Genomic DNA, 14,165 nt, shown 5'->3' on the forward strand with positions numbered 1-14,165 from the left:
TTTGTTTTTTTTTTTAAATCATGTCACAAAGACCAGACTTAAGTAAAGTCTCACAACTGCATTATAAGTCCTAATAATGACTGACTATTCAACAGTATGTCATTATTTTTAATTTTTCAAACCAGTTACAATTTAGACACATCATTCTTATTAAAAGAAAAGGAAAATCTGAGCATCAGAACATTTTAACCTTAGTTGTCATTTTTTGAGCTGTAACATTAAAAAGGAATGTTAATAAAGAGACAACTATTAGTACTCATTTTGTTAAAGTCATGTTAAAGTCCTTCACTGTAGGTGCAGCTTTCATGTATGTACGCAAAAGAAAAAAAACCAATAAACACAACCGGATGGACATAATGTCTCATTTCAGTTGTAAGATATAAACAAGAATGAATAGTATTCAAGTCTGTATAGTCTTTTTCAAAGCTCGTATGCTGGATTGCCGGCGCCAAGAAGCCAAAGTCAAGCCCAGAAGCCGATGATAAAAGCGGTCACGGCCATGCTGATGATGAGGTTAACGTTTGTGATGATTCGCAGACGTGGCTTTTCCTCCAGTGAGTAGAAGTTCTGCTCAGATGCAGGAGGAGCTGGAGGATTATCCTCTCCCTCCCTCCGTCTCTCCAGCCCACACAGCCAGAAGAACATGGACATAAACCTGGACTGACTGCGGCTGCTTGAGACAGATGACGCAGAGTCTGGAGAGTTCAAAGAGAATGTGGTTATTTTTTTTTTGTTTTGTTTTTAAGCTTTTTGAATTAATAAGCCTGGTAAATGCTCAAAAGGAAGTCATGAGATGCAGCAGAGAGACTCACCATGATGACGTGTTTGTCCATTGTTGCTTGTTGCTTCTCTTCCTTCGACGTTCACCTTGTTATTTTCAGACGTGATCACCTCCAAGTTTGTGACACTTTGCTCCCCTGAGGACGCCTGTTCTTTTGGCTTTACGGGGTCAAACCTTGTGAACCATGTGAGACGACTTATCTGTTAAAAAAAAAAAGAAAAGAAAGTAATAAGTGAGATAGATGAGAGCACTCGCAGCATAGAAGCTGCACCATTAGATGTTGTAATCTCTGCCATATCCTTATGCATTGTTGACATCTAGTTTAGTTTAGTTTATTTAGGATCCCCATTAGCTGTTACACTTGGCAACAGCTATTCTTCCTGGGGTCCTCAAAATATCATACAAAATACATACAAAAACATTGAATTAAAAATAAAAATAAAAATACAAATATTGCAAGAGAGAACAATTCATTACAGCATAAAAAAAGTTAAAAGTTAAATTACAATATTTTCATTGTGTATAAGAAAGTCCTTCAGTCGTTTCTTAAACTGCCTTTTATCGTTAATTTCTGTAATACATGCTGGCAAAGAGTTCCAGAAAGTAATTGCCCTGTACATGACTGCATTCTGGCTTTTTATTTGAAAAAATGTTCCTAAAAATTAGTCAAGGTGGGATATCACTAGTGCCTGTATGACCTGGACAGCTGATGCTGGAGTTAAAAATTCAGCACATCTCCTAATCATCGATAATCCCCCTCCCATTTTCTTAGTTATGTTTTCAATATGAGTGGACCATGTTAATTGACTGTCTAGTGTGACCCCAAGTAATTTTGTTTCATCTACCTGCTCAATTTCCACATCTTTCAGATGCAGACACAGTTTGGGCTTTGACTTGAGCATATGCTGTGATCCAAATACAATAGATTTGGTCTTTGAGATGTTCAGGACCATCCTATTATTCACCACCCACTCTGATATATATTGGTGCTGCAGGGTTGCAGTGAGTAAAACTACGAGCAAATCACACAGATTAAATCTGAGTGCAAAAAAGTGAAAGTGCTCACCTGCTCAGGGCTGGGCTTCTCAGTAGCCAGGCTGACCACGACCGCTATAACCAGGGTGATGAAAGACAGCAGCGTGGAGAAGTAGAGGTAGTGGACGTACTTCAGCACCCCAGGCCTGTTGTCCTCTTCGTAGCACGGTGGAGTGGGGTAGATGAAGTCCAGCAGCATGCGTATGCAGCCCACGGTGAGGCCTAAAACTAAGGCCCAGAATGCACCCTGTAGGACAAGGAATCATACTCTAAAAATGATATTTCAAAACTTTGAACACTTTAAGTGCGAGTAAAAATAATACAGAGATTTGCAAGGAAACATGTTGTACGTTTTAGACAATGGTTTCTTGTTTCTGTTAGACTGAGAACTATGCTACATTTTTCTGCACAGAAGTGTCAGAGTTAGTCTTTTTTTTAAAAGAAAAGGAGAACAGGATATGGTGGTTGGTAAAAACTGACCCTGCCCGTAAATGAGTTTAGAATGACTGGCCAAGCATATTATCCAGCTGTGTATCTGACAAGCTGCTCACTAACTAATCTGGCCTCGTGGAAACACATCTTCCTTGGTTGACAGAATTTGCAGAACTCGGGCCACAATTGCAGAGGAATAAGGAGATGAACAAGAGCTGATTTTTTTCTGAAAAGGGAAGTTGAAACACTGCACCACAGATGTTGAAGCATCTATACACGCCAACTCAGAACCATATTTATGCTCAGTGGGATGAAGATCCAAGTTCATGATCTAGTGCTTCGCAGTAGAGGGGATGCATACAGGATCGGCGAGTTTCACGCTGTGGATTAATTTAGAGAAACGTGGCACTGCAGAGGTCAGAGCAACAACACGCTTACCGACAGAATCAAAACAGCGAGAGTAATAAAACTATAGGAATTTGGGGATTTCTGCTGACATCCATCTCACTGTTCACATGATTGTTTTGCAAACCGTCCCCACAGAAGTCCGAGGCTGCACTGCTGTCACAGGTTATTGTAGCCAAACCGAGTGAAGCTCGCTCCCACTCGTGTCCTGCTATGGCGTGCTCACCATGGCAACATCTCTGTTGTATTAGTAGCAGGAGATGCTCACACCATAAACGCATTAAGTTGTCAAATGTAACAAAGTTAACCTTGTCCAAAGCTGGAAGGTAACTCAATTATGTATTATATATATTATAATGATGTAATGTCTGCTATGTGCATCAGTTTACTCCACATCAAAGCAGTTTGGTTTGGTTGATATGAACATCATTTCCCAAGCCAGAAGGATTGAATGAAGCTGCCGTGAGATAAGCAAAAACACTCCCTGTGTTCTTTGATTTAATATGTTTGGCAATTGTTTTAATCATTGTTTGGCTGAGTTGTAAAAAAACAACTCAGAATGCAGCTTTAGTCAAACTTTAACAAGAAGTAAAAAAAAACAAACAACACATTCTGAATATGAAGACACGTTACCTTCTCATTAGCCCTTTTCCAGAAACATCCCAACAGGAAGATGATGGAGACGGGTGGCTGCAGGTAGGTGCTGATGGACTGGATGTAGATGAAGAGCTGGCCACCCTGACTGGCCTGGACAACAGGAATCCACAGAACAGACACCACCACCAGCACAAGCACAAACACCCTGCAGCATGCACGTTGATAATGCAGAGTTTAAAAGAAAATATGAAAATCTATGTGAAAAATCTTAACATGTGCTTGACTGAGGTTGTAAAGGTTGGCAGAGAAAATCTGGAAGTCATTACAAGGTTTTACTTTACTTTACAGATTATGTGAAAGGGAATAATCGAAAGGGTTAAATCATGCCATGAATGGTTATTATTCAACTATAGCTTATCCATATTTATAAATGTTCAATTTGGGACCAACAGTAAAGTGGTTTTCTGTAAAGGAACTCTCAGATGAAGCCCCTTTTCTCATCCTCCAATAATTGAAAAGTTTCCAGTCCTTCTGGGAGTTCTGGTACCTGGTACAAATACTGTAACAAGGAGCTTTGTCTGCATATCCACATGTGGTTCCATACCTGCCAACAATCATGAGCTCCCATTCAGAAGCATGGGATCTGAAACTCTTCCACAAATCCATGGTGAAAATGGTGCTGGAACTGTTGAAGATGGAGGTTAGAGATGACATGAGTGCAGCAATCATCACAGCCATCATTAGACCCCGCAGTCCTGGCAGGAAGGACACATAGATGCATGAAAGAGGGGATGCCTGGGATGTCTGCATGAAAGCAAAATACAGAACAGAGGAAGCAACTGCAGAGAAAAAGCTCTCACCTGCAGGCAGCAGCTCCATGACCAGTTTGGCATAGGCTATATCCGAACAACCCACTGAGTTCCCACAAATGTGACTGCACACGTCAGGGTCTGCACATGCTACTTCATCTACAGACAATTCCATATATCAACAAACTTAACTTGAATGTGACATCTTTTGGCTAAATATGACCTAATTACAGCCCAAAATATCAGTAGTGATTCTGAATAGAAAAACAGAACAAATTCTAAACATGATGTAGTCTGATTCTGCTCATTGAATTAGTTTTTCTAAAATGGGCTAGTGTGTTTTGCGTCTAAGGTCCATCGAACAAATCTCAGCCCTTTTATAAGTTAAATTTTAACGTAGTGCTACAATGTTGACTGATTGACTTTTCACGCAGTACCTGTGAAGAGAATCCTGCTGATCATGCCGGGGAGCATGATGGCGAAGAACGGCAGAATCTTCAGGTACGCAGCCAGCAGGGAGCCACCTTTTGCATGGCTCAGGGTCTTGGCAGACAGAGAGCGCTGCACAATCACCTGCAGAAAATCCCAAACAAAGCTGACTTTCAGTTCTCTTTTCTGAGGTTTTTGGTTAATAAGTCACTAAGATATGCACCAACGTGCAATTACATAAGAAAAGAATGCATCAGAATAGACACGGCAATCATTTAACACACTGTTATCAATCTAACAGTGTAAGATGAGATAATAATCGGTACACCTGATTGTTTTCCTGTCAGTTAACACTGTCGTGTTAACTGTGTATAACCAGCTCATCTTGACCACTGTTCATGATGGGGATTGTCCAACTAACCACTGTGTAATCTCAGAGATGATAAAATGTTCATTTGTTCATGTCTTTAGGAAAATACGCACTAATTTCTCAAAGTTAGGTATTAGTTACTGTAAAAAGCAAGATTTCCAGAAATATGTGTAGATGTAAAAACCTTTAGAAGTGCTTAGCTTTCTATTATTTTCACGTTTTTACGTCAAGTCAAGTCAACTTTATTTATAAAGCACTTTAAAAACACCAACATGGTACAAAGTGCTGGACAGGCAAATGGAAGACAAAACACCATAAAACACAAGGCACATAAATAAAACAATCATAAGTTAAGTGAATAAAAAAGGATAGAATAAAAGATAAAAGAATAAAATAAAGAATAAAAGGATAAAATAAACTCAGCTGTCTTGCCAGGTGTTAAAAGCCAAGGAGAAAAGTTGGGTTTTGAGAAGAGATTTAAAAACAGACAGAGAGGATGCCTGTTTGATTTGCTGAGGCAGGCTGTTCAAAGTTTTGGAGCTGCAACAGCGAAGGCGCGGTCCCCTCTGAGCTTCCTCTTAGTTTTAGGTTCTCAGGAGCAGCTGATCAGCTGATCTGAGAGAAAGACTGGGTTAATAAGGGTGTAGGAGCTCAGAGAGGTACGTCCGGGCAAGACCATTCAAGGATTTAAAAGCAAATAAAAGAATTTTAAAATGAATCCGAGACTGTATGGGCAGCCAGTGGAGCCAGTGTACGTCCATACGTTTCATTGTTTTCTTACATGCTAAAAAAGACGGGAAATATTTTCATTGTAGTACCTGATCTGAGCACCAGTACCACATGGACGGGATGGACATGCCGATTATAACGCCCGGCCAAGGCAGGTCAGAGTTCAGCGGGTCTCTGAATATGTGGAAGGCATCCTCTCGAGGGACACCACAGGTGGAGTTAGGCACACGGATGGAGGGAGTGGCATCGGGGTATCCCTCCATCAGACCGTTCCAGCCTCCAACCTCCACAAAGCCTCAAAGTGGAGACAAAGGACTCAGACAAACTGGAACATGAGGCGATAGAGATGCGAGGATGTTCAGGGACACTGACTTACTGTAGCCCATGAGGGTGAGAGCTCCTGCCAGCATGATAGCGGTCTGAACTGCATCGGTGTAGATGACTGCAGCCAGACCACCTAGCACACAACCCAGAGTAGACAACGCACTTTAGACAGCTGCTGAAAATAACAAAAACTATGTCTAAACTGCTACAGTGTTTGTAAAAGTGCAGAGGAAGTAGAAGGGCCACCTGCTACAGTGTAGAGGGCGGTGATTGTCAGCAGCAGCACAATAGCCAGGTAGATATTCCATCTTAGAGCGAGCTGAATGAACACTGCACCCGCATACATGTCCACCTGTCCAGAAACAAACAAGACAGTCCAACCACAGAGATAAAGCTAAAACAATGTCCAAAACCTTCAGAAGTACTCCGCCATTCAGGAGTTTAGTCTCTTTCTTTAGACACAAGGACGTTTGGCTTCTGTCTTACCGATATTTTTGTGAAGATGTAAATAAATAATGACAAGACGGCAATAGTTAACTGCGTTCTCCGTCCACCGAAGCGCCTCTGCAGATATTCTGGCATGGTCGTCACCTGGGAAAACATGTTTTGGATAGTGGCTCACAAATTAACAATGTGTAGGTTACATGGATACACACATACTGTATATCTGTGTGTGGAGAACTCACCCCAGATGCAATATAAATGGGCAAGAAGAGCCATCCCAGCAGCAGAACCATCACCATTCCCTGTTATTCCACAAATATCACCACTTTAAATATGATGAATTTCTCTTGTCACTCTCATTTATACATAAATGCGGTTCTGATAGGTATTATCTGTCTTACGTTCCATTCATATGCGATTGCACCGATTCCTGCTGCGGCTCCTGACCCCGCCAGACCAATGAAATGTCCACTGCCGATGTTACTGGCGAACAGTGAAGCCCCCACCTAAATACGAACAATTACATCACAGTCAAACTGACAAAATGTTTGATTTGTGATGAGACTGATATAAAGATTACTGGCTCACAGCCTCAGGAAATCAGTCATTGTGATGTTTGTTTCACTCACTGGCCACCAGCTCATACTTTTGCCAGCCAAGAAGTATCCATCCACGGTGCTGCGCTTCGTTCTGCACATAGACTGGTGATATCGTGGGAAACATTAGAATACATCTTGGCTGCTCTTTAATATCAAATTGTAGTATTGAGGTTCTTACCCAGAAACCAACAGCCAGCACCAGCAGGAAGTAAACCACCAGCACCACGATGTCCACAGTGCCCAGCGTGTTACTGCCCCCCGAAGGTGACTGAGTTGGGGGCATGCTTGTCCCTCGGTCTTCAAATTCAGACTCAAAGTCCATCTGGAATCCCCAAAGATATAGTAATTCAGAATACACCATGAAAATATACCTTAAAAAATAATTGATTTCTGCAAAAGTTACAACTATAGTGTATGACTAAATACTTGTCTGTCTATAAATGTGTGTTCAGTTTTAGATTAAATTTGCTCATTTATTTGCTCTTTTATACTGACTGGAAACAATAAAGAGACCGCTGTGATTTATTTTTTAATGTATCTCTGACTCTCCTAGTATGAAAACTTCCTCAACAGGAAGATGGAAGGTCACAAACAACAAACCATCAAACAAAACTAAAGTGTATTTTTTTTGCAAAAGAGTGGTTTAATGTTATATAACAGCAATGTGAAGTCACCAAGCACTGACCTCTGACTGCTCTTTAATAAAAACATTATTACTGTTTTGTTTAATTTTATTTATTTTTTATTTATTTTATTAGTTTGCACACAATAAAAGTAACACTTACAATCATAATAGTAAAACAAATGTGGCAGGAAAGGTCAAAAAGCCAACATGCTTATGCAGCGGACCTCCCCTCAATTTAGGAAGTAAAACAGTAATTACAAAAAACAAAAAATAAAGAAGGTTAGACTACATACAGTAGTTACAGATCATCAACAGACAAAAAATCAACAAAAAAAAATCAACAAAGAAAAAAAATGTGAATTAAATGAGATGATACATTTCTTTAAAAAAATGAATAAGGACTGTTTTTGTTGAAATATTAAATTTCTTCAAACACTAAATAATTTCTGTTATTTTAATGTGTTTCCTTTAAATATTTTAAAAGTAAATTTGTTGGCTGTGGCAAGAAGTAAAATAAGACAGTTCATTTCAACAGTGCACACATCTATAAGACATAAAACCTTTGTTTTCTCCCTCAGAGCTGTATTTTCAGGTATTCAAGTCTTTAATGCCTGCCATGAGAAATAATGCAAAAAAATGATCTCTTTCTCTTAATTATTATTTAATACGTTTTTTATTGTAATTAAATAAAATAAGTAAGTGAAATAAACAAAAAAGAAAATGACTTTAATATTGTGAATAGTAGTTTTTCTTACTTTGGGCAATTTTATGTTGTTTTTTTGTTTTTGGATGTATGAAACCTTTTTATGGGGTGAAAAAATCTCAGAAATTTGTGTATCAGATACGTCTAACATTGTAGGGTTTATAGTTGCTACTCTGATTTAAATCAAAATGCTGAATGTCAGATTAAATCCACTACGGTGACTATACCGATAGACACATTAGGGTTTTACTTACTGGTTGCGCAACAGTTAAAAAAATAAAATGAAAAAACTAAACTAAACAGCAACTTAAATTTGACTTGAGACAACAGCCAAACTTAAAAGATGCATCCAAAATTAACAGTATAGCACTAACAGTTACAACCAAGCAGTGACAAGCTTGTATTATCTATTTATTTATTTATTTTGCTCCCTGCTTCCTTAGAGTGCGACGCTCCCTCCACATGCTCTCTGCTTGCTTTGCTTGCTTTTGCTTCTTTTACTCATATCTTCTTACCTCAGTCTCAACCAAAATCCACAGAATAGTTGGACTTAAGTGGCACTCAAGGATTTTTCAAAGATTCTTCGGCAGTGTTTTCATTATTTTTCTATAATCTCTTCTTAGAGGAGACGACTTTGGGAGCAGCTGCATCTGTTTCTGGGAACAAAAGCCTATTCAGCACAAGATGCCTCCCATTTCCACAGATGAGTACGACAAACTTCTTCAGAAAATAGCAGAAATGGAAACGAAAATTCACCGGCTTGAAGTGAATGTTGAGGTCAATGCTTTATATGGAAATGAAACAACTCTGACCCACAACGATGAGCAGGCTGCCATTAGTCCTCCCTAGAACTCTCTCGGTGCAAAGCCTAAGGATAAATCGCATCGTTCAGACCTGGGAAGAAAGCTGTCAGTATGAACCCAGCACCTGGATGAAACAGCTTGGCCAGCACTGAAGAGAAATGTTTCTTCAACCCCGGCACCAAGGAGAAGACTGTAGCTACAGCAAATGATAGGAGCAAACCGGCAGAAAACAAAGGAATTCCCCTTCAAAGCAGGTTTGCTCCAATCATACAATACCTTGACTCCCTGAAGGAAAAGTCATCTACAAACAGCGGAGAAAGGTATGAGATGATCATAGTCTAAACTGATTCAGAAATAGCTGGCCACTGGGTCTCAAACCCCGGTAGTGGGCGACTGAGCTGTAAATGATGTCAAACGGTTTTGCAGCAAGAAAAACACCAAAGTTCTGTTTTACCTACAATATGGTGAAAATATTGATGATTGCTGATGATTATCCAGCAGGTAAAAAACCACAGGAGCCTTTGATGTTGTGAAGCAACAATCAGAAATCTTAAAAGAGGATTTTATTTATCTACTGAACAAGCTTTAGGGTCTGAATACTGAGGTGTTTTTCAGTGGACCTCAACCGGCGTGGAAATCAGAGATTCAGCAGACTCCTGAACAAATGGTTTAAAGATGCGTGTGCTGAACGATCAGTGAACGCAAACATTTTTTATTCGGTGAATTAGACACCAGAAGCCTCCGCCAAAAACAGGAGGCGAGGAAATCCAAAACAATTGATAAGACAACGTTCTGAAGAACAACTACTGCCTGCTGAGATAAGGAAGGACTATGAAGGACAGCAGAAAGAGACTAATATGTCACAACAACTGGAGTCTCCCCAGACTCCAACAGGACAACAAGTGGAGCCCCCCTCATCCCCAACAGAGGGCCCTAAACCCCACACACGTCTTCCCACTCTCCAGGATTGGAATCCAACTGTCACCACTTTCAGAATCTCAGGTTTTCTCCTCATAATGTCCATCATCCAGCCACCCGCACTAAAAAAGCATCCACCGAATCTTGCAGAGCCCCCCCACCTAATGCACAAACTGTTCTTTCAACCAAGGATGATGAGGCTGCTTGTGTTCCAGAAACAAACTGATATGTATCGGGTCCAGGCGGTGAGATTACCAGGAGTGACCCTTTCTACAAAAATCATGGGCTCCCAATGGGAGAATGCCGTACAATCTTTGCGCTAATTGGTCACAGAAATAGAAAAGATAACAACATTAAAAACAGAATACAAACATTACCACTTATTCCTTGTCAATCTCAACTTTCCCCCAAAATAATAACAGTTGCTAAGTCACTTAAACTGCCTCTGTTAAATGTCAAATCTCTGTCAGGAAAAACACTTTTAATCAGTAATTTCATTACTAAGCATAATATTGACGTTATGTTCTTAACAGATCATGGTTAGATGAAGACAGTAAGACACCTGCTTTGATAGAATTAACGCACCCCAACTTTAGTTTTTTAAGTGAAAGTAGAGAGCAGGGAGAGGGGTCGCACGCTGTTTCATGATTCACTGAAGTGTAAAAAGCTCTTCTGTGGAAAAGTTGCCTTCTTGGAATATCTGGCTGTTCAGCTAAAGGGTCCTTCTCCAGCCATGTTTATGAACGTCTACCGGCCTCCGACACATGATGCAAACTTTTTCAATGATTTCAATGACCTGCTGTCTCTAATATGTGTTTATTATGAGTGTTTAATTATTGTGGGAGACTTTAACATCCAAGCTGACAACCCCCAAGACAGAGGGGCTAAGAGACTGTGTTTTTGGTTTGGCTCAACATGTGAAACAGGCAACACATAAATGGGGGCTTGATTATTAGTAAGGGTCTTTACATTTCCAAGGTTTCTGTGACTGATGTTGCCTTGTCTGACCACTTTTCTGTTGTCTTTGAAACTACATTTCCATCTTCTCAAGTAGTCAAAAACAAGTGATTAAAAAAAAAAGGATAACTGGACTGAAATCTGTAACCAAGTCTACTACCACCACCAATCTGTCCTGTAACCCAGTAAATAAACTACTAGATAACTTCCACTTTAAAATTTCCGATACCATTGATTGCATTGCTTCCACAGGTGAGGGTTGTCTCTGGTAAGAAGAAAATCTCAGTGGAAAAATGCCCCACTAGTAAGAAGTGAAAAAAGGGAGTGTGGCGAAAAGCTGAACAAAGGTGGTGAAAGACCTCACAGATATAATCTCTAACTGAGGAATACAAGAGAATCCTTCTTTTGTGAAATCATCAACAAAAACATTGATAACAGTCGTGCCTTCTTTGCTATTGTGGACCGGTTAACAAACCTTCCTGTGTCAGTAGTATCTGAACTCCACTCTACTATGGCCTGCAATACGTTTGACAACTTTTTTACTGAGAAAAGATTGGATTTGATTAGAAAAGCAGTCAGTGCATCAATATGAAGTCCAGCTCCCTCCAATTAAAACCAATTCGGACAAAATTTCACAATTGTATCCATTTAACTAAAGAAACCTGGAGGATATTATGGATCAGCTGAACCAATCCACCTGTTGTCTATATTTTACCCACAGCTTTCTTCAAGTTTTACCTGTCATGGCATCTGATCTGATTCAAATACCGGTAGTAAACGCATCTCTTTTTTCAGGTTGCTAATGCAAAATTACAGGCCCATGTAAAGTTTTCCGTTCTTCAGTAAGATTATTGAAAAAGCTGCGTTTCAACAGTTAAATACTTTCATAACTGACCAACCACGTTGACATCTTACAATCCGGTTTTCAAGCTCACCACAGCACTGAGACTGCAGTGCTGGTATTAATGGACCTCAGCGCAGCATTTGACACCGTTGACCATGGTATATTGCTAGAGCGACTGGAGATTTGGGTCGGACTTTCTGACACAGTACTTGACTGATCTTAAGTTTTACTTAAAGGACAGGGAGTACTTCGTGTCAATAGGTATCTAAAACAACAAAAATTACATGTGGAGTTCGCCAAGGTTCTATCCTAGGACCCCTCCTATTTAACATCTCCATGCTTTTGCTAGCTCAAATGATAATAATAAACAACAAGATAAGTTACCATAATTACACAGACGACACACAACTTTACATTACAATGTCACCAGGAGACAATCAGCCCCTAGAAATGTTGAGTAGATGCATAAAACAAATCAATGAGTGGATGTGACATAATTTTCTTCAGTTGAACAAAAACTAAATTGAAGTAGTTGTTTTTAACAGTGAGCACACAGCTTCACCTATAACTGCTACAAACCACTGATAAGGCCTGAAATCTCTATAGTGTTGGACTCAGAGCTAAACTGTCAGAGACACATTAAAACAATTACAAAGTCGGCCTTCTGTTACCTGAAGAACATCTCCAGGATCAAAGGACTAATGTCACAACAGGACCTTGAAAAACTCATCCGTGCATTTATCTTCAGTCGACTTGATTACTGCAACATGTCTTCATAGGTCGGCCTTAAAAGTCAATCAAACAGCTGCAGCTGATCCAGAATGCTGCTACCCGGGGTCTCATCAGAACTAAGAAAGTGTACTACATCACTCCAGTTCTGAGATCTTAACACCGGCTCCCTGGACCTCAGAGAATAGACTTTAAAATACTTCTGTTAGTTTATAAATCACTGAATGGTTAAGGACCAAAATATATCAGAGACTTGCTGTTGCCATGTCAACAATCCGGACCTCTCAGGTCTTCTGGTTCAGGTCTGCTTTATGCCCCCAGAATCAGAACCGAACATGGAAAAGCAGCATTCAGCTTTTATTCTCCACAGATCTAGAACAAACTTCCATAAAACTGCAGGAATGCTGAAACCATCAGTTATCTTCAAATCAAGATTAAAAAGTAATTTGTTTACAGCTGCCTTTGAAGGCAATATTTAAATTATTCTGAATTTAACTTTAAACAACGTTAATTTTAGTTCTCAATTGTAACTCTAGTTTAAGTTGAACTTTTCTTTCTGCCACTGGACTCTTTTTTTTCGTCTATTCACTTTTCATATTTTTATTATGTAAAGCACTTTGAACTGCCTTGTTGCTGAAATCTGCTATATAAATAAGCTTGCCTACGCATCAAAACAAACTCACCTTTCACAAAGTTGTCTCACTGCTATCACTCCACCTGAGCTGCTTTGAGCGGACTTCTCTGGTCCCAACGACCCAGCATTTCACACATTGGAGACGATGTCAGGAACCTTCACGTTTGGCCTGGAGTCTTCTCTCACACAGCAAGAGATCAAACTCCACTCCCCCGTGTTTACTACAATGGTCAGTTAAAATGTAAGGGATTTATTACCACTTACGGGGAGGCGTGTCCTGCTGCCAGTAAAACAGTTAAATGATTGGCAAATGACAATTGAATGTGCCCAAATCACGCAGAAGGCTCGAGCAGGGAGTGTGTGTTCATGCGAAGATCACTTCGTCATAAAGATAAATACTCTGTGATGTTTTTCTTTTTTTCTCTCTCTCGGGCACGACGTCTTGGATGTAATTTCACATAAACAATCAATAACACACCATTACACGATCTTTGTAGGGACAAAATAAATTGAATTTACATATTTTAAAAAGTGTAAAAACACCACCAAAAGCAGACTTTGTACAATTCTTTATATTTGTCAGATGTAAGTTACAATACAAAATACAGACTTGAGACTTTATAGGCCTTAAATGGACAACAATGCTTTAAAGTTTACATTCTGCAATATAAGCAAGGAGAATAATGTATACCTTTAGAAAAACAAGCAGTAGCACACATTGATGTTAAAACATTGAAGATGTTACTTAAAAATAACACTTGATTCTTTGATTTATTTATTACTTTTTTTTTTACAAAGCATGGGCTATCTGAGAAGCTGATGCTCCAGTTAGAAGATAATTCTGCTACACTAAAAATTTAAGGACTTTGCCGTCTTCTCTGTGGATAAAACTATGCTCAGTCAAGGGAATGCGTTCAATAAAATAAATATAAGGGTAACACATTAAAACAATATATTTTCTACAAATACATATCATTTGAACTCTCACTCTGTAAAGC

At 39.5% G+C, this 14,165-nt stretch overlaps 1 protein-coding gene across 1 annotated transcript; it reads right to left on the reverse strand.

Annotated features, from left to right (window-relative positions):
* Nucleotides 1-68: 68 nt before the first annotated feature.
* On the reverse strand, nucleotides 69-13,366 carry slc5a11 (solute carrier family 5 member 11). Its single transcript, XM_061711975.1, has 16 exons — nucleotides 13,217-13,366; nucleotides 7,133-7,276; nucleotides 6,985-7,056; nucleotides 6,757-6,861; nucleotides 6,598-6,657; nucleotides 6,398-6,502; nucleotides 6,158-6,263; nucleotides 5,964-6,044; nucleotides 5,677-5,882; nucleotides 4,497-4,632; nucleotides 4,111-4,218; nucleotides 3,855-4,005; nucleotides 3,287-3,455; nucleotides 1,848-2,063; nucleotides 813-981; nucleotides 69-695 (listed from the first exon to the last, which is right to left on the reverse strand). Exons 2-16 carry the CDS (start codon nucleotides 7,274-7,276, stop codon nucleotides 463-465), a joined length of 2,061 nt encoding a protein of 686 aa, XP_061567959.1. The 5' UTR covers nucleotides 13,217-13,366; the 3' UTR covers nucleotides 69-462.
* Between the last annotated feature and the right edge of the window lie 799 nt (nucleotides 13,367-14,165).

The sequence above is a fragment of the Cololabis saira genome, chromosome 21, assembly GCF_033807715.1.
Source record: "Cololabis saira isolate AMF1-May2022 chromosome 21, fColSai1.1, whole genome shotgun sequence".
Classification (NCBI taxonomy): domain Eukaryota; kingdom Metazoa; phylum Chordata; class Actinopteri; order Beloniformes; family Belonidae; genus Cololabis; species Cololabis saira.